This window comes from Lepisosteus platostomus, chromosome 2 (genome assembly GCF_059453375.1).
Source record: "Lepisosteus platostomus isolate fLepPlt1 chromosome 2, fLepPlt1.hap1, whole genome shotgun sequence".
Classification (NCBI taxonomy): Eukaryota; Metazoa; Chordata; class Actinopteri; order Semionotiformes; family Lepisosteidae; genus Lepisosteus; species Lepisosteus platostomus.
This window is the reverse complement of record NC_142612.1, coordinates 29,320,770-29,341,952: the sequence shown is the minus strand read 5'-3', so window position 1 is coordinate 29,341,952 and position 21,183 is coordinate 29,320,770. Positions and strand designations below refer to the sequence as shown.

At 39.7% G+C, this 21,183-nt stretch overlaps 1 protein-coding gene across 1 annotated transcript in view; it reads left to right on the top strand.

The window, feature by feature from the left end:
- The window catches only part of LOC148676174 (serine/threonine-protein kinase 24), a 49,859-nt gene that overhangs the window by 5,568 nt on the left and 23,108 nt on the right, over positions 1-21,183 (top strand). The window contains exon 2 of the mRNA XM_088604131.1: positions 17,863-18,093. Within this exon, the coding sequence (XP_088460257.1) occupies positions 17,863-18,093 (231 nt within the window). The remainder of the gene's footprint in view (positions 1-17,862; positions 18,094-21,183) is intronic.

The window sequence follows — 21,183 nt, the reverse complement described above, 5'->3', positions numbered from 1 at the left end:
AACACCAACAGTGTCCTTGAGTGTTAGACCACAATCTGAGAGACCATGACTCACGAGACCTTGCCGAGATCAGACCAGGGTGCAGTTGTGATGACCAGGCGAGGATTGTCTATGTACTATACAAAAGCCCTCGTAGTAGTTGAGGGAAACCTTGACTGCACTACACGACATTGATCAAGTCCTGCAACCGCACATGCTATCTTCCCTGTGAGCAAATCCTGACATGACAGCAGTCAAAAAGGATAATACATGTCCTGCTGCTGCTCATGTAACAATGACTTTTTTTTTGTGAGATGAGAATGTGACAGTTGTGTGCCTTGCCCTGCTCACTAGACTTTGGAGCTTCATTGAGCATTTGAGGGATGAGCAGTGATGATGTGTGGCATCTAGGGCTCGGAGATCATTTAACAATGCTCGTGCTTTTCCAGGCTTTACAAGAGGAAAGGTATAGAATCCTACAAGACAGCATCTGCAGTCTGATGGAAAGCAGGCATTGCAGATGTTCAGCTTGTGTTCCTTCCAACTGTGGCCACACACAGTAGTCTGTGACGTTTACAGTAGACCCCTTGTTGATGACAAATGTTGCTCAGCATAATTAAAGTGTAGTCTGTTCAATTAAATGTCATTCTACAGCTACTGTAAAAATATTGTCATTTTCCAGTTTGTAAAGCTGTTGCAGTCATAATTACAAAGTTTCTTTTGATGCTAAGCATAGGTTTGTTGAGATGCAGTAACTTATCTGGATGGTCCTGTTCTGCCATTAATGAGAAAAGGGAAGATTTATTTAATTTTTAAAGACTCTCTGAAGCTTATTAGGATTCAATGGTGGGAAACAAGGCATTTTTAAGAGAGACTGTGGATTTACATGTAATTTAACTTCCTTTCCTCTCTCATTTCCTCCATTTCAATGAAGGGTCTGTATTTTGTAGGGAAAAGGCGAAAAAAAGAAGTAATGTGAAACCCAAAGAAGAGGCAGCTTATTAACATTAGGAGAAGAGGTTGCTTGTTCAATTTTGCATGACTTGTTCCTGTTGTAGTAAAGCTTAATGTATTTTCCATTTTGTGGGTATTCCAGGGCTTGTTCTTATTACATAGCCTTTTCAAGTTGTCATCAGATTGCACAGTGCGACACATAGTGCTCCTGCAGTTCTTTTTCTCCTTTTTAAACTTAAATCATTTTGGTAAACATCCTATTTAGCCAAGTAGTGTTGGAGCTTTTTTGGTGCTACTGTATGCCGAAAAGGAATACTACAGATTTATCGAACACACTTTGGCATTCAGCAATTTATTTATGCAAATGTTTTTACAGCATAGAGTGATTAAAATAACCAGTGCAAAGCCATAGATGACAAATGACAGTGTCACGGATGACTCGATTGTTCTATCCCCTGTAACCTTGGATTGTTATTCTTGTGGAATCCTACTGGAAATATGAAAAACTAGTTTGTATTTCCCTGCACTTAGCAGTAGAACACTTGCATTTTGTTGGCCCAGAGCTTCAGAATGCAGAAGTACTGAGTGTTCTGTAAACAAGTGGCATTGCAAAGCCTCAGGTCACACAGAGGATGTTCCACTGCATTGCTGGTCCTGCTGTAGCAGAGCACATAGCCATATTTTGGAACTGTGCTGCGCACACTTTTTTTCCTGCGTCTTTGCAGGTAACTTGATTCAAGTAAAAAAAACTGACTTATTCGTGCTATACCATGCCTTGTACCCACTTTCCACCGAGCAGTTTCATTCTAGCATCAGTGGCCCCATTTGTTGTACCCCATCCAAGTCTAATTTGATCAAATGTCTCCCGGTTTTTAAAAGCGAGGAAACATGGCTTTGCCCTTACAGGAAATGTACGGTCACATACATTACCTGCCTTAACGTGCCCAGAAGCCGCATATCAGCTCCTTTTGCACTGTCACTTCCTGCTATGATAGGGGTAAATTAATTTCAGCCTCTTGAGATCCAAAGTTGGGCTTTCGTTCTCAGCATAGCAGGCTTTTTGCTGTTCTAGGGTCATAGAATTCAGCCAAGGAAAATACAGATTGTTTCGCATTTGCTCCCAGTCTCATCTGGAAAACATAATTAAGCACACAGTCAAGCCAGCAAGGGTGTACTTACCATGGGAATCTTAATCATTGTCCTTTAGAAGGAAGTGAAACATTAAATATGCAGGGATCTAAATTAGCTGTTTTATAACATTTGTTTTTTGCCTTTGTTTCCCCTGCAGTTTTTACTTTTCAGCTGTTTATACAAGACCGTCTTTAAATACTTTCTCTGCCTATTTCAGAGTTCCTTTCATTTTTGTCAAAGTGCGGCAATCTTGCCACTTTGAACCGTTGTTTTTGGCGTTCTTCTCTTGCTGCCTTTATCCTAAATATATAGTTATATAGGTCTGTTCTTGGCCTTCTTCAAACTAGACGGAATTTACATCTTCAGTTACTTTATCTCTGTTTGCTGCTTTCAGCTGACTTCCCTTCTCACGAGAGAGAGAGGAAGTGTACGATCCAAAGCTGGAGGGCTCCGTCTCTGTGTTTGGGGGTGGGGGTGGGGTGAGCGGTACTTTCATGGAGAATTGTGCCCTGTGGAATGTGCTGATGGGATGCAGGTTGTTGTGACATGATGGTGACAAAGATGCACACGTGCACAGTCATCTATAAACAACAGGAACATCACTGTTTTCAGTGGCTTTTGAAATGGGTTTCATCAATACATTCTGCATAACCTTTCATATGTTCTGTTCTAACAAGGTATACAGTCACCGTGTTACCCTCAGGTAATACGTCAGAATAGAGCACTCTCAACAGAGTGCAGCACCTGGAGAAACCATTTTAAACTCTAGAGTGAACATGTGCTTCTGTGTGTCGCCTAGATCAGCTTGTTTAGCCAAAGCAAGTTAACCTTTGATTTCTAAATGGAATAAAATGTGATAGCCATCCGAAGTCAAGTCACATTGTGAAACTTCATAATTTGTCAATGAGTAATTCATGCAAAATAAATTGGGATGCTTAAAAGCCTAAAAATAGGAATGACCGTTGCAGGTTTTCTTTTCAGCAGCAGTGAGAAGGAAACAAAAACACAAGGGCTACAGTTAACAGCTGAGACTAAGGAGGTACCTTGCGTGCTGATTGCTAGTATCGGTGTGAATGCAAGAGGTGGATTGTTCTGGTGGAAGTTGAGTAATCCATAGCAGTCGTCGGTTTCTGCCGTGTCAGTAGTGCAGCCCTGCGAAATGTGCTGACAGGATGCGGGCTGTTGCAGTGTGACGGTGACGAAGGCGCACACCTGCAGTGTACCTGTTGCTTGCGCTTCTGGGAAGCCTCTGTGGCAGAGTGGGCTATTTTCCCAGTGTCCTTCAGTCTGCTTTTACTGAAATGTCTCTTTCACTGATCAGTCTGTTTCACGTGAAATCAGTTTTTATTTTTTTATCTCATTGCATTATCAAATAAGTTAATTACTACCATAACTACAGAATCTGGACAGCAAAGGCCCTCCTGTGCTCAAAGTGGACTGTCAAGTGCCTTATGTTTTCAGAACACAGATCCCTATTACTCCGGAAAATCCAGCACACTAGGATTTGGGTTTGGGAATAGTGTGGTTTTTTTGCAGCCCTTGACTCCTTGGTTGTGGAGATAAACCAGGTGTTGGTAGGTCTCTGTGTTTTGTTTTTTGTATACATCTTTTTTTTAAATACTGCTTGGTAGAGCAGGAAAAGATAACATACCAGTATTTTCTTGCACAGTGGCAACTCTTCATTGACACTGTTGTTCTAATCCAGTGGGCAGTGATGATGATGGGATGGGCATCCCAATTTCAGAAAACAGGACGAAGCCTTGTTAATAAAAACATGAAACTGAAAAATGTGCAATGTTCATACCTCATAGCAACGATGATATCTTTATAATAATTCTCCCTCTGGAGCAGTGGTTTAGGAAAAATGTCTCTTCCTATGTATGACAGGACAGGCAGTGTCTTTGATGGTCTTCTCCAAATGACACTGCGTCTCAGTGGTAAATGAAGCAGGTCCCCTCGTGTACGTTTTGAGAAGAAGTATACAGGTTTTGGAGAGCGATTAAATGTTGTTGGCATAATTTGGATTAATTAATCATTCATGGCTGGCTTCGACCCAAAAGACAATGGAGTGTTTATTATATAACCACAAAATCACCTAATTAGTGTGAGATGTGATTGAGCACAGGTGATGTTATTTAACCTGTTCAATTTTAAGCTTGTTGGAATTTAAAAAAAGAAACACCCAGAAATTAGCTCCTGTGCTCAGTTATCAAGAGACGAACACCTTTGTGCCATGGGTATGTATGAACAACAGCGGTGGAACCATGCTTTTTAGTGGTGAATCAGGGTTTTGCATAGACAATGTCAGGGAGCATTGCCCAGACATTAAGAAACTTAAGTTTGTCATTGTCTACAGCTAACAGATGAGGAGGTCTCCCTGTGATAGTCAGGGCAGTAGTGTGTGGTCCCTACAGAACTCCACTATAGTTTTAAAATGGAGGCCTGACTGAAGGGAACTATACTGATCAAGTCCTTAGATCTTATTTGCTACCTTTCTCGTGGGCTCATCCTAAGGCAAGTCCTTGTGCTACTCATGTAACATTGGCTTTCTTGCATGATGAGAATGCTAAAAGTATGCTGTGGATGCCCTACTGTCCAGACATGAGCCTCATTGAACATTGTGGAATGAGCTGGGATGACAAGTGCCATCTAGGTTTCAGAGGCCAGTGAGCTGGTACAGGCATGCCAGCTTCTATTACTCTGTGAGAGAAATGGGACAGAATCTCACAAGACAGCATCTGCAACCTGCAGCAAACCGCACGTCACTGATGTACAGCTTGTATATTGTACCTCTTAAGAATGAACTCATTTTCAGTTGAAATCTAGAGGTTCTTTGATAAATGAGCAACAGCAGCAGATAAATTATCTAGTGTTGCCTAGTAAGCACAGACGTTTTGATTGCAAGAAGGTGAAAATGCTTCATCTTGGTTTGGTTTCAGCTGAAATTAACTCCAGAAAAATGAAAGTAGCCATATTCGGAAACGTGCTAAACCATCCCATTCTTTGATTTTGTGTTGTCTTTGGGCTTTCTGGAGATGTGGGGACTGGAAAAGAGATTAAATCAGATGTGTGGTTTTGGATTTTGACATAATCTTTCATCGTGGGTTAATTTCAGGTCGCTATGTATTTTTAGAGGCATTAATCTTTCTGGTCTAACCAGTAACATTGGAAATGAGCCTTAGATCTAGGTCACTTGGTCATCTCATAAATACAATGGGCATGTGAAGGGCTGTTTAAACAACAGAGAGGGTATTTTGTGGCATTAATTAATTAATAAGGCATGTAGAACTATGTGCATTATTCAAATTACAGATATTATTTTCACTGCAGTTCAGACAGCAGAAAAAAGAAACTTTTTTATACGCTCCATTTTAGTAAATATCAGGAGATACTATAAGACCTTTTGTCAGTCTGTATAAAAATACCCTCTTTAGATTAAACATACTCGGGTGTTATTGTTTCGCAAAAATTCACTTTTGTTATATTGAAATGTCATTATTTCCCATATACATGTCAAGCATCCCACATTGCCGTCCTAATGCAGGTGTGCAAGGAGGGTCACATTCTCTAGAACACAGACCAGTGGAGTCCAGCAATACACGTCTTCCTCAGGGAAGTTTCAGCCTTTGCAACAGTGAAAGTCTTTATTGAAATCTCCTCGCATTGATGTGCTTTCTTCAGCACAAGGAAGTGCTGGCTGAAGTCAAAAGTCAGCACACGGGACTTCTTGAGGACCAACAGTTAAACAGGAATCAGACGGCACAAGTGCAAAATTTTAGGGAAGTATGTTTAGGATAGAGTACTGGAAGCACTTCTTTACACAAAAGCTATGAAGTATGGACTAAGCTGTTCAGCCACGATGTCAAATAACCCATTGTCTCTGCTTACAAGAAACTGTTGCATGAGACACTTTGGTGACTTAAGTATGAAGAAACAAGTGAGCAAAATCAGCCAAAAGATCTCCTCTCATTTGTAACCCTATGTCCTGTTCTAACAACTCCTCAGGAGTGCTCTGCCAGAATGGAGGACTCGCAACACAGTGCAGCAGCTGGAGAAACCATAAACTCTGGAGTGAACATGTGCTTCTGTTTGTAGCTTCGATCAGCTTGTTTTACCCCCGTTACCCTTGATGTTTAAATGCACCAAAATGTGATGGCCAACCAAGTTCAAGTCACACTGTGAAACTGCAGCCATTTCCTCGTGGTTTGCCAAAGAGTAATTTATTCAAGATACATTGGGATGCTTAAAAGCCTAAAAAATACGAATGACAGTTGTACGTTTTCTTCTCAGGAGCAGTGAGAAGGAAAAAAACACCAGGGCTACAGTTAACAGCTGAGACTAAGGGGGTGCCTTGCGTGCTGATTATTAACACATCTGTTGCCTCGATGACTTACCAACAGGCTGCCGTTTGAAAAGTAGGCTGCTTTCATTAGCACTGTACATCCCCCGGCTTGCTGACTCACTCCATCTTTCGTCTCCTTGCGCAAGGTGGCTCATTTCCCCTGGCCTGGGTTCTCTGCAGAGCTGTGCAGTAGTGTCGCTCCTTTTTATCTGGGGAGTGGGGCTGGATTTAGGAATGAATACAGTGACTCAGTGCCCTCAATTTACTTTTATCCTAGTTACAGTTACCCAGCTGCTAGTTCTTTTACTGCTCAAAAAACTTTAAGTGTAAAAGAACAAGTTAGTTTTCATTAAAAAGCCAAATTAACTCAGCCTTGCTGAGCTACGCCGGGGAAGGGATTGTTGGAGATATCTGGTCTCTAAAAGGGCAGTAATCCTGACACAGAATAAACAAGGCTGTCCCCTCAGGGGCAGCCATTGTCTGGTCTCTGAATTTGGGTGTCCTGGATCAAACAGGAATTATTTCAGAGGGAGTTTCAGGAGGCTTTGGTGATTGTTTCAGACCTGCTGACTGTCGAAACTGCAGTCGAGTTCCCAGCGTTTAAAATACATGCCCCCAGCTCATGGTTATTTTTTCCATTGTGGTGAAGGAAGTCTGACCCAACATGTTCTCAAAAGCTTGGTTTTCACCCGGGCTTTTTTTTCACCTTCAATGACTGCATTAATGCTCAGAGATCCTTATTGCAGTCACCCACACTGCTGTACAAAATGTCTGTCTTAAAAATGAACACTTTAAGAAGTTTGTCTGTCAGTTTATACCACACGTTAACATCTTTAACTAACATTTCAGTACTTTTTAGAAAACTGGCCTCATCATATTTACAGTATAGTGTTTTTATGTCTTTTTATAAAATGGTTTTAGGCACAAGTAAATTATCCAGCAGGCAGTGTGTACTGATTTTAAGTATACAAACACCTTAGTCTGAGACAAAGAATGAGCAGAAAATCTTGTTACAGTTTCTTCTATCCACGAAACGTGTGTCCAGGTTAAGATATTTTCAGATTAGAAATGAGGAACATGATACTGAAAACTGTAACATCACTTCATTTGCAGCAAGCAGCCTGTAGCATTTAGTCTACAATTTCTGTAGAATGAAAAGATAAGTCATTAAAAGAGTTCTAAAACGTTTGACAGCTAAACAGATATGGGAAGCGAATACTTCAGCAGAGTAAGAAGACCTGAATCACATTAACAGTTGGACTATACTCATGTAAAAGATCTTAGAATGAAGAGAATATTCAGTGCTATATATGAGAGCAGGGGAACCTTTAAGTCCACTATAAATTTTACAGGCAGGTAGTGCAGTTTACAGATAACAGTAGTTACATGTAGAGACAGTAGTTTTAGTACACGAGTTGCAGAATTCTGTCCTAGGGCCGTAGAAAATATCTCTGTAAGTTATAATAATGTAATACTAATGAAATGTGAAAGCATGTGTTAGTTGTTCAGATGTCAGAGCAGGTGGAATAAAGATGGGATTATGATGCATTTGAAGCTCATTTTAACGAACCACACAGAATTAAACGTTAACGGCAACATCTCCGACAGGTGGGTTAATGTTCAGCTTCATCAACAACTTTAAAGTCCAACTCTTCTACAAAGCTATCTTGAGAACTTGAGACCATAATCCCATAGGTTTAGTTTAGTTGCATCCACATTTGGAAGAAATTATTGAATTATTAAACTTCTAAGGTAGAGATATCACAGTAGTAGATTCTGACTAGGTCAATTTGAAATTCCTCAGCATCTGTAAACACTGAAAAGGATGCTGGAATCTTTTCCCCTAATCATACACTCTGTTGACAGGAAGTAATGAAAACAGTGACAAAAAACAATTGTAAAATGCTAAGTGCAAAGAGAATGGAAACTATTGGCTTCAACCAGTCCAGGAGCACCTTTTAAAGTCACTGTACCCACTTTTTGGATTTTCAGCTGCTTCATTGAAAACATCTTATTATTCGATTTCTAGGCTTTTGTCCTCAGTAGTAGGTTTCAAGCAAAAAACAAACACAACTGTAAGATTTCTAGCAAATGCAGACGTGGCCAGTCTGTATTGAATTAACCTGGCTTGGTATAACACTGGAGGGGGTCTTGATATCATATAAACCATACAATTTCGAAATGGATAAAAATAACTGGGTGATTTTGCCTGGGCCTAAATTGTGTTCAAGCAAGTAAAAATAAAACATATCCGTGAAGTTTAGTAGCTTCATAATGTGTACATTGGACTTTTTCAAAAGAAGGTATGCACCACACAGAATACGTAAGTGGCCTCATTGTGTGAAAGCTTTAAAAAGTCTGTTCAATGCCAGCATTACTTTCATGTGCCTAGCCCCTACTGAAGTATACATTTCATTTACTCTGTGCTGTGGGTAAAACGTGTACACTCTGCAGAGACATTGCTTTTATTAAAGGACTTATCTTCCTTAATATTTGAGCTCCTCCAAAATTTGGTAATTCAGCAACGACTGAGACAGCTGCAGCAGTGTAATGAACAAAGTGTACAGATTCAACCCATCCAAGTAGGATTTGTTAGGACTGAGCAGTTTGTGAAAAGTAGGTTTCACAAGATTCCTTTGAGTTTTAATGTTTAAAGTTTACGATTCAATGTGCCTCGAAGGGCTTAAGAGAGGTTAAATCTCACCTTTTTTTGTAATAGTGAAATTCTGACTTGTATACCCAATCATGACCATCTTGCTGCAGTGGTAAGTAAAGCAGAAGCCTACAAGATTACCTGCAAGGTGAAACTAGTAAAATTCTCTTTTGTGACAATAGGATTTTGAAGGATTGCAAAGATACTGATATGAAGTTAAAGTAGAAGCTGAGATATAAAGAGTTCTCTTCGATACAAGACAAATAAGAACATAGAGTTTAATGCACTGTATGGTTATCCATGAGTCTTGTTCAGACATTATATACATTGTGATTTAGCAATATGTACGATATGGAAATGTTCTTAAACAGAGGACGATACAAACTGAAAATCTGCATCTTAGTACAGAGTGTTAAATAATAGTCTGAAAGCCAAGTCAAGTGGGCTTATTCTTGGAAAATATGCCTGGTTTGTTCCAAATCTGTTGTGTTAAATATGCATTTTACCCCTGTGTTCCATAACAATGTTATCTCTTCCTCTTTCTTTGAGTCATCTTTCAGTGAAGCGACTTCACTGAACTTCCGTCATTACTGGGAGTACATTTTTTAAAATAATTTTTGTGTTCAATGGTCCAAACATTCTTTGTCAGATTTGTGCCCAGGCCTATTCACTAGCTGTGTCTGAGATTCTCCAAGCACTAGCTTACTATGGGCAGAGAGCATGCCAAAACCCCGCAATTTCCTGGGTATTTGCAGTGCTGCCAGGGAGTGACAGGCCTCTCCTACAATCAGTGCTGATCCTCCCGTATGGGGTTGTGTTGACTGTGAAAGACAATTGGCTCGAAGGTGGGCAGTTGGGAGGTGTTTGCCTGTACTTCCTCATTCTCCCCTGTGTGCGGTCATAGTGTTCGTGGCAGTGAGCCAGTAGATTAAAATTAAATCACACAGTTGACTGTTCCAAATCAGGTGGCATCAGAACAGAAAATAATTCACAATTCTATTTTTAATTAGATCTATTTGTTGAGAGGAGTAAGATGGAAAACCTTCATGTTTTACATCAAAAGAAACAACTTGGGCAATTGCCCAGTAAAAGTCTTGTCTCGGGTACTTGTGCAAAGAATTAAGTGCATTGAAACTGTCTTTTTCAGTTGGAGCAGCAGTAATATAATATTTTGTTGCAGGTTTTGCACTATGATGAAAATAAGTTCAGTTGGGTTAATCTACAAGGATGATGTTGAGAATACCGATTTCATTGCATTCCATGTAGCACAAAGAAGAATTAATAGCAAAGTCTGCCTGTTACTTTGATGAAAAAGTAGTTTACTCATCATTTACGGGGAGGTGGATAAACACAAAATGGTTCAGTGGAGAAAACGGAGTCCTGTGCACTGTCTGGTATACAGTACTGACATTCTCGTACATCACTGAAGTCGGCTTCCACCTCTCAGGCCTGGGGCAGTACAGATGGTTTGTGGAGGTGGCTGAGCTTCCTGGCTCCCTGTTCCTGTGGGCCTGTGCGGTGTCCTGCTGAGAGCTGTCCTTAGGGAGTGCAAAAGACTCTGAGGAAAGGGGGGCAGCTTTTCACCTCTGACCTTTCAGAGCCTGGTGATTTGTGCTTGAACAACATAAATGGTTAAAAGGAAATGAATATAATGGGGTTTAATGTCTTTTGGGAGCAGAGTACTTTCACACAGTGCTGGGAAATCAGCCCGACCCTCTGGTGTAATGTGTAATATGGCCTTACAGGGAAAGGTCCCACAGAGTCTGAGAGAAGAGGAAGTCATTTTTGGTGTTAAACTTCTCATACTAGCATCCCTATCATTTTGCTTACTGTGTGATGCCAGAGGGTTTCTATATGAAGTATGCATGACTTCATCCAGAGGAAATGCTAATGTGAATAGTTACTGATAAACCCTAAAGCGTGGGGAATGTGAAGCCCAAGCTGGAGAACAACATAGCAGCTTTGCAAAATAAAATGTTAGGGGCTGTGGCTATTTTACACATTTGCAGTATATGGACGTTGGGAGGGTCTGAGAAGATCAGCTATAATTTTAAGAACACTTTTTCCTTCTGTATTGATGAAAGTTTCCTTTGAAACTGGAAATTCAACCTGCTGCTCGGTGGCCAGCTGGAGAGTGGAAGATTTTTTTTAAACATGAATTCCAGCGACTTACTTTTGCAGCACATGTGGAAAAATGGAAATGAAGACGAGTTTGGGAGCTGTGGAGAGCATCCTTTGTTAGGTGATGGCTAGTCAGGAGTGAAGGAATAGGGTAATAGAGAGTAATTATGCTCTTTCTATAACACTGTAGTTCTAAGTGGATGAATTTCATTGGTATCATCAGCAGCAGCATTTTTTTTTGCAGGGACCAGATTAAGTATCCAGTTTAAGCATCATAATATCTCATTTTATTATGAGATTTTATTTTTGGAATTTTTTCTTTCCAGAGTTTTACCCATCTTCTAAGGACATTCAATGAAGGGCTGTTAGGAGAATGTTCCCAGAAGTGTATATTCCCTCCCCTTCCATGTTGTATCTATGATTAGGAACTCCTCAGCTTCAGCAGGGGATTTACAGTACATTACAGGAGCCGATTCTCCCATTCCATGAGTAATGTCAGGAAGGGAAAACCTCACCTTGCTCCTGTTGGAAGTGGGAGTACCACAGGCGTGGAGGGAATTGATGCTGGCGTGTCTTAAGTGAAGCTGTTCTTTTTTTGACTTTATACAGCATTGTGAGGCGAACATCTGCATTGTTGTTCAGAAAGTGGGTGCAGTCAAGGACCATTTTTGAAGTGGGTGAAACCCGTATCGTCACTCACAGAACACTTACGTCCACACGGACAGAAGAGATGACAAATGCACATCGCAATACACCGCAGACAGCTTTTTTCACATCAGACTGCACTCTGTTTCAGAGCACCAGATCAGATGATTGTATGGTCATTATTCCCTAGTGTAGGGCTGTCAGATGAATGTGCTTTAAATAAATTATAACACTTTTGTACTGCTTAAGAACGCCTCCAGCTATGCATTTGGGTTTCATAATTTGTGATTTTGTCATGCCAGTTTCTTTTTGAGAATTTTGAGAATCATTGAAAAATCCCAAATTCCTTTTTTAGCTTTTATTATACAGCAATGTGCAGGCTAATACATATCTGTACCTCTTTCTGTATGTCTGTATTTGTATATGGACAGACATGCAAGTGAAAAATAAATGAATAATGCCATATCTGCTTTAATGGGGTCACCAGAGGAATGAGCTAGTAATTCAAAATATTTAAAAGCAGAGATTGAAATATTTAGGCCTCTAATACTATTTCTAAAGTTCATTTCAAGTTCTTCTTAATGGTAAGGTCTTGTAATAGCTTCTGTTGTGAGCACTTAGAGCTATTTTGGTACCTCATATATGTATTAATTTTTAACCAATTCCTTATACTTAAAATGTACTAAAAATGAATTCATCACTATGCCTACAAACAAAAATACACTGACCTGCCCATGTAAGTATTTTTCTTCAGTATATCCTACAGTAAAATTAATGACTTCATATTGCACAGCATGGTTGTAATTATTTCTTCTTGCTCTAAAATCAAAAAGGCTATAGGTTATATTCTCAGGAGTAATGTATATATATTTTTGTCTAAAAAGCATTTGCTTAAAAGTATTTTACTTGTAGCACAGAGCAGTACTTCATGGCCACAGGGGAAACACATCATTAAAAATTTCATGAATAAGCATGTATAGTCTGCGTTTTAAAAGGTACCACCTTAACATCTGCAAATGGGTTTGTTGGTAGCTGGGGTGACCAAGTGGTAATGCATGTACTCTGTTCAACCATCCATTAATGGAAAACCTCATTTTACTGGTAAGGGCCATCACAGGGCTCACCCTCACAATTCAGACACAAATATACTGGCCAGTATGTTTTTTAAAGATAGATTAAAAATAGAAAACCACCTTACAAACACTGGCATTCTCCTCATTTCTGCAACATTTATTGCCTTCCAGCATTTTCCTTTTTTAGGAATTACAAGTAATGTGTATATTTTCTAAAATAAATTTGGATTTTAAACTGTAATGATAAAACTATGGTCCAGAAAGGCTGAATATCTCAAAGACTGAAAACAAGGACAACAAAGTGACATTTACTGATTGGATAAATATGGAGCCCCACATGTCTGTGCTTGGTAGAAATACCTGTCAGCTGCCTCTGCTGTCGGTAATTGTGGATAGATCTCTGCTGCCTTTGGGATGGTGTCATTTTGGCCACTCTTCCTGGCAAAGTTACTCCAGTTCTGCCAGGGATTGTTGTTGAACTGCACTTGTCATGCCTCACCATAAGTTTTCAAGGCCTAAACTTTGGCTGGGCCACTCAAGGACCTTATGCTTCAGGTCATTCACCTGGGGAAATGCAGAATTTTCACCTGGTTTCATGTTACTGGGTATCTTGAGCAAGTTTTCCTCTAGGAACCCAGTCCCTTCAGATAAGAGCATCCTCCTACTGTAATGCTGTCATTATCATGTTTGACAGTTGGCATGGGGCAGACTGGGTGATGTGCTGGTTTTAAAAGATAAATGCTTTGCAGTTAGACCACAAAGTTCATTTCTTTTCTTATTTGACCAGAAAGCCTTCTGTTTCATGTTTGCAATACATTTTATATAAGATGAAGTCTTTGTCCATAAAGTCTACTTGCTCGTGAAGACCAGGTTTATGTAGAAATCTGTGTATTGTCTACATATAGAAACAGTAGCTTATTCTGCTTGCCCAGTTGTTCAGCTTAATAGGATGGGCTGATCGTGTAGTGTCTGGGTGATGCAATGCACATTCCACTTCTTAGTGATAGCCTGCACTGTACTCAACAGGAAAAAGTTATTGTCTTCTGATTGCTGCCACTCTACTGCTGTATCCCTGATTGGTTTAAAAGCTTCTGTTAATGGTCGATTCATCATATTACTATGTGAGTTGTGACATACAATTCAATATCTGTCTGAGAGAACTTACAGAGACAGATGCATTTAGTCTGAAGTCCAGTTATACCACTTTAATTACATGCAGAGCTTAGATTAGATTTATTTTACGAGCTTTTCTTTGCACCTAAATGGATTTAGGATTCATTTAGCAAAGGAGTTGAAAACATAAGCAATTGCATATCTTCTGATTTTCTTTGAAAATCGAATCTGCATACTTTCAGCGGTTTTTAGCTTTATCAGTTTGGATTTGATCATGAAGATCGTGCAGAAAGTGTAGACTATTTGATGGAGCCAGCAGTTGAACTGTGCGGTGCTTCCTTAGTACACTGCTCAGGTTGCACTCTGTCAACATTGTATTGGTGAGAGATATCAAAATTTTAGTTCACGATACAGATTCTGTTACAATACATATGAGAATGAAAACATGAAAAACTGAACAGTAATAAAAGACTGGTTCCTTTTTAATTTTTAATACCTTGTATTTATGTACATTGTTTGCACCATATTCCACAGAAAAAAATAAATACATAAATGTTACATCACTGTTGTAATGGTGTACTAAAAAAAAGTAGCCATGACTTGGAAAATACCTTAAATATGTTTAAATTGACAACAGGCAACCAAGCTTCACATTTTGCAGGTGAACTAGCGAATGGCTAAGTGCAAAATGGCACAGTTCAGTAATATGGAAATGATAACTTTGTACAACTTGGCTTCATTAAGGTGAAAAAGTTGGTTCGCTTCTGTTTTGCTCTGATGTGGTCTCAAGTTGTGTCGCTGCTGGCAGTGTTTTTAAAAGAAGCACAAAAGGGAAGTCTGTGATTTTGTAAGTGTAGATTCATGTTCTGTCTGGCACTTTTTACACTTAATTTTCTAGTGTGTATTTTTAAGACTTGTGATGTCAGTACAGTTCATTTGACTTTAAGAGAGCGTGGCTGCATGGAAGTTGCAGTGTTGCATGTGAGATCAGAGTGTGTTGCCTGCCTGGGGAGGGAAGAAAAAGGGAGAAGGCATGTTGGAATTTAAGAATTGTAACCTTTTGGCCCATCAAGTCTGTTTGGAAGTTAGTAGACAAAAGTGCTCCAAGGGTCTCTTCCAGATGTTTCTTAGGGGGAACCAGTGTGACGGCTTCACGGCTAGGTAGCTTTGGGTAGCTCGTTCCATACTCCCGCAACTCTTTGTATAAAGAGTGCCTCCTGGGTCTTAAATGTACTATTGCATAGTTTCATCTTGTGCTCTCTCGGTGGCACAAGGGTGTGAGCTGGACCGCAGATTGTGAGCATGTATTGTTATGCTCTTTTCTTTAACTCTTCTGCTTGCTGTGCTGGTTGTTGCTCCTTTTGCAACCCAGTCTGTGCCAGTTCTTTTTTCTTTTGGTTGCCGCATTTCAAGCTTCCAGCTCTTGAGTTTTTCACATGAGTGTCTCCTGCTGTGCTGTTGCTCCCTTGGAACGTTAGCATGCTTGATAACATCTTTTTCAAACTGCTGCTTGCCCCCTCCACCCCAACTATCATGATGTTTATCAGTTTATTTCCTGCCCTGAAATCACTAGAAATAATTCTTATAGTCTCTCAAAGGCAATTTTTTATTAATTTAGCATTTAATTTGACAGAGTGTGCCTGAATTTATATCAGATGTCTTCAGCATTTTGGTTGCTTGTCAGTTGCAGTGCTGCGTTATTTGGACAAAACAACCAAGTAATGCCAAATTATACTTATTTTTAAAATTTAGAATTAATTTTGATATACTCATCTGATTTGGGATTGCCAGTTTGTATTTTTCGCCTACTGGCTTGCAGGTACAATCAATCACATGCTAAATAGAATGAGGATTGCTGTGATCTGCCCAGCTACATGGCAAATGTCTTTTAGCTCATTGGAGGCAATTGTCTCGTACCTGAGGTTCAGCATCGAAGGGAGGAGGCTGCAGAGGTCCTTGATTGGCCCTGGCTGATAAATCCCATCATACTCTTGGTGGCACCCAGCCAATCACATGCCTTCAGTCAGGATATCCCGGCCGCAGTTGGCTAGTGACATGGCCCAGGCCTGAACCCGTGACCTCGACCTTGAACTAGCGTCTCTTCTGACTGAGCCACTCGAGAAGCTCACACTTGACATGCACACCCTGCCGAACAGCAGTGAGCACAAGGATAGAGTAATTGATGGGGAGAGCTAAATGTGATGGTCTGGGCAGGACAGTGTTTTATCTGTTGCAGTAAAACTCCATTTGTGCTTGATGGCTCCCTGACTGCACTCCACCATATTGATTTTAAGTCCTGTGACCCCTACAGTGAAACTTACTAGGCTTTCTAGAGTCAAGGAACGTCTTGACTTGGTGAAGATAATACAGCATTAAGAAAATTACATTGCAAATCAATTATTAAATAAAGACAATGCTGAATGTATGAAATTGGCTAAAGGGGTTTCTTTAAGTATGTATTTTGACACTAGTCTTGAGGGTATGAAAAAATAATACAATTGCCCAAAGGGGCTGATTTAAATATTTATATTGAAAGCAGTCAAGAAATCTTTCACATTTGATGTTTCTGCTCTTGTGTTATGTATGCTATTGTAAGTTTGAGGTTTCTCAAATCGTGCTTGTTAAATTATCAATGAGATGATTGATAGTTTTACGATTTTGTTATCAATGAGATGCTAAAAATAATTGGATGGCTAACAGACCTGATTTGTAAAAATGAAGAAAGTTGCCTTCATTTAAGAGGTATCTGCTGCAGCCAGAGAATCATGCAAATTTCAGTGCCTGTCTTGTAAGAAGACTCTCTACGTATGGGTTACACAGATAAATAAAGCTGAAAAAAAAGACGAAAATATATACAAGACTGATGGTGATAATCATATTTGGAGCTCTGATCTCTCCATCACAGTTACTTTCTGAATGTTTGAGGCCAGTCAGTGTTTCTCCTGATTGAGGTTGTCTGTTCACCAAACAAATGCGTCTTGTCATGACCTAAGCTCCAGTCTGCCCGACATCTAGCCTCTGTTCCAGAGTTCACTCGGCGCAAACTGCTTGGCCCTCTTCTGACTAGTCTGCCTCCAGGCGGAAGAGCACGGTGATTCACGTTGAGCTGGGTTGTTTTCATTTTTCTAGACTAAGTTAAAAAGAATTTTGTTTTGCGAATTTTATTATAGTGGTGTTCACTGGATTTAAACGTACTTCTTATGGAGTCCTTTACTGCCATTATTGTGTTGAACAAATCCCACCTGGAGTCTTGAGAATTTCAGAACAGAATTAAAGAAAGAGTATCCTGTAGTGCGCTGAATGGTTTATTCTGTATAGGCAAGCTTTAACCTGAGACTTGTCGTGAAACATAGTTTATTTCAAACTTTTTGCAGATTTTCCAATCTGACTCATAACACTCTTGGGTCAGAATTTTCTTTTCTCTTCCTTCATTTTCTTTCCGTAACGCATTTAATCATGTGGCTAAGGGCAGGCCTGGTCCTGGGGACCTGCTGTCCAGCAGGCTGCATAGACAGCCTTTAAAAGTCAATTAACAGATTTGGAAGCCATGTTAACTCCTCCGACTTGAGCAGCTGGTTGATCCATTTTATTCTGAGCCATGTTTGAATGAAAAGCGTAAGACACTGTTGTTCTTTCAAACTCGAGTTTAGCCCTCCTGGCTTAGAAAAGGTCTCGGGACCGTGCATCTTGTTTTTCCCTTTAAGGTGCTTTAAATGTTTGTGATTTCTTCATTGCACAATGCTGGTATTTTTGGGGGCCTGTCTTTCTGTCACTCTTCCTATCAGGTGTTTACTGTTTATGTGGAAGAATGAATGAAATAAAACACTTTTTATTTTTTGTATTTTTCCCAGAGTTTAAAAGCTGACCCCGAGGAACTGTTTACCAAACTGGAGAAGATTGGCAAAGGCTCTTTTGGAGAAGTGTTTAAAGGCATTGACAATCGGACTCAGAAAGTTGTGGCTATAAAAATAATTGACCTGGAGGAAGCGGAGGATGAAATAGAAGACATTCAGCAGGAAATCACTGTACTGAGCCAGTGCGACAGCCCCTATGTAACCAAGTACTACGGATCTTATCTCAAGGTAGGTTTCCCACTCTACTGATATCTGCCTCTCGCTAGCTTAAAGGTAGGCCATTTTGATTTTACTGTTAATCATCATTGTACTAAAAATCTCAGAGGTCAGATACCTGTTTAACACATGGTTCAGTCCTCTGGGAGGAAGCAAATTTAGCCCATTTAAACCTGAGGTTACAATTGAAAAGACAAAGAGATGGCACCATTTGATGACCGTAAGTTTCTGCTGTATGCCTTTACATGATAATAGATAGGTTTGTGTTCAATCAGTTCCATAACAAATAGTGTGGTTGGTGTGGAACTATGTGAATTCTAAGTTGAGAACTCTTAAGTCTGTGTGTGGGAGAGCACTGAGAGGTGTTTATGACAGGTACTTGTTGCTGCACAGAGCAGCATATATAGTTCTTTGATGTCCAGTTGTTGTTCTAATTTTTAGATTTCCAGAACAAGTGCAGTTTCATTGGATTAAAGATCAAACAATAACATGGCCTCCACGATTTGCAGTACATTTAATACTGTCTTCTCTTAAATACTCAATTTATGCAGAGGTAAATGTCTTTGGGCATTTTTCATGTTTATCTTTTTTTTCTTCTTGTCTGCTGTATTTTGAAATCCCCTTAGGCAAGAGAAATAAGCACTTTTGTTATTCTTTGTTGCTGTCTGTTGCTGCAAGATCTGAAATATTCTCCACTTTGGAAGTGTGGGTGGATGAGTTCCAAAGCTACTGTTTGGGGAAACTCTAAACCACGAGAGGGTATTGTGTTTTCCCATTAGCACCTACAATAAACAACCTTTCCCCCCTTGTAGTAAAATAAACCTAACCCTGGGGTAGAGGGAGCATTTATCTCTTCGCGAAGCATTGGAATTTATCTGGTCCCATATTGCAGTTGGCACCTCTCATCGGAAGCATGTTTTGAAGCAGTCTTTCTCCTGTGCACGAACAGTAAGATTTTGTGTTGAAATCCCTTGTGTGTCTGTACCATTTTCATGTTGTGCGACAAATCTAATTGGCAGCTCTTGACGAGTTAACAGAGTGGCAGTGGGAAGCCACTCTGTTGTACTCTCGCAGTTTGGACTAGCTTCTGGCAGTGTACAATCTGCTTACTTAGTGAATGTTGCTGTGGTGCAGTGAGGTAATGTAGATGAAGCTTATCTTATTTGCCTATGTGGAAGTACAATGCAATATAGATCTCCATATGAAATCCCCAAGATGCAGAGATGACCATTTCACTCCTGTTTTTCTCATAACATGACAGAACGTAATGTAGTGTTAATCAGTCTAGGGTTTGTGGCCAGTGATTGTTTCCTCCTACTTAGCCTGAAGGGATGTGAAAGAGTAAGCACGACTCAGTTATAGACGTTGTGGCACTTTCAAAAGCTCTAAAAATCACGGGCTACAAAATCTTTCAAATGACCAAGTGGGACAGAGGTGCTCTAAATGTTGTTTCTTTTGTCTGAAGAAGCAAAGTGCTTCTGATTCATAGTCTGAATAAAATACTTGGCTGCCTTATGATCTGCCGATCCGAATGTTAAAGTTAAAAAATTAAAGTTTAGCAATCAACATAGAGGTATGATGAAATAGTATTTAAATGGAGCATGACTGTGATTATTATTTTATATTTGTATTTTTCATGGTACAATAACACATCAATTTTCCTGTGCTGGTTAACATGTAATGTGTGCGCCTGTGACTCATTTATGAGTCTTCTGCTCTTATTGGTCTTACATGTGAGTTTCTAAATAAGCAGTATATATTTAGCACCTGCGTCCTCATCACATTCATGTAGGCCAGGAATAGGCTATTATTGCAGTCGGTGATAATGTAATTCAGATTCTTGTCTCTTGTTTTAGATGTATGTGCAAGGCTTCATAGGTCTAGTAATATGCTCATATAACTACAGTACATTATTCACCTCTGGGGTTTTGAATAAAAGATCACAGAAGTATGCAAACTAGAGAAGGCCATTCAATCCATTTAGCTGGCTTGGGATTTGGTAGCTAATTGATCCAAGGATCTCTTCCTGGCATTTGTTATTTGAAAAAAGCAATGATATCCACTTTGAAGGAATGGGTGAGTAGCTACTTCACTCCCATAGCCCCTTGTGTGAATAAGTGTCTCTTGTTCTCAGTTTTAAATGCATATCACTAAAGTTCCCATGTATAAGAACACAAGAAAGGTTACAAATGAGAGCAGGCCATTTATCTCATCTCGCCCGTTCGCGTGTTAGTACTGAATTGAGGTAATGGTCTCATCCAGCCATTTCCTGAAAGAAGCCAGGGTATCGGGTACAACAACATGGCAGGGAAGCTTATCCCATACTGCCACAACCATTCATGTAAAGTGCCTCCTGTCCTCAATTTCCATTTGTGGCCTCTGTTTCAGGTTTCACTGTTCCAAAATAATAACATAACAATGTTGTATTCAGTTTTAGAATATTGTGTATTCTTATTTAAAGTAGTGTTCAGTCTCATACTGTCTGGTAAGTGTTAAATTGCTGATTGTGTTTTAATCAAGGGGTAGCAAATATTCGTTGTTTTAATTTTTAACTCTGGACATCTTTATTTGATGGTGGTGGCATTGTATGGCGATATGTATGGGTATAGATGTCATTAAAATATTTTGACAGCATGGTTTTACTGGAGCTGGTGGATTTTTTTCTTGAGCTTCACCTGTGGGAAGAGAATAAATCTGGAGTACCCCTGGACTATTTCTAAGGACTTACCCTATATCCATAAGAATATAAAGAATCACTGTGTTAAATAATACAGTAAAAATGATTAAAAGAGACTGCTTTATTTGTGTTTCTTCTTCCACATTATGGCCTCGGATGTTGCCTGCAAGGGTTTATTGGGGATACAGTTTGCATGCCTGTCTGTGGGGTAGCAGGTGTTTCTCCATGCTTCAGAGCCTTAGACTCAGGCCTGTCAATCTTGTTAAGCAGTAGCAGTTAGCAGTAAGACTCGGTCCAAAACATCTGCCATGAGTAAGAATGCTTTAATTTTACAATAAAGTGATCAACCATGTGGAACGCAAAAAGAAACAGACTTCTACCCCTTTAATTTGAAATATAGTGCAACACCTTTATAGGCCACAAAA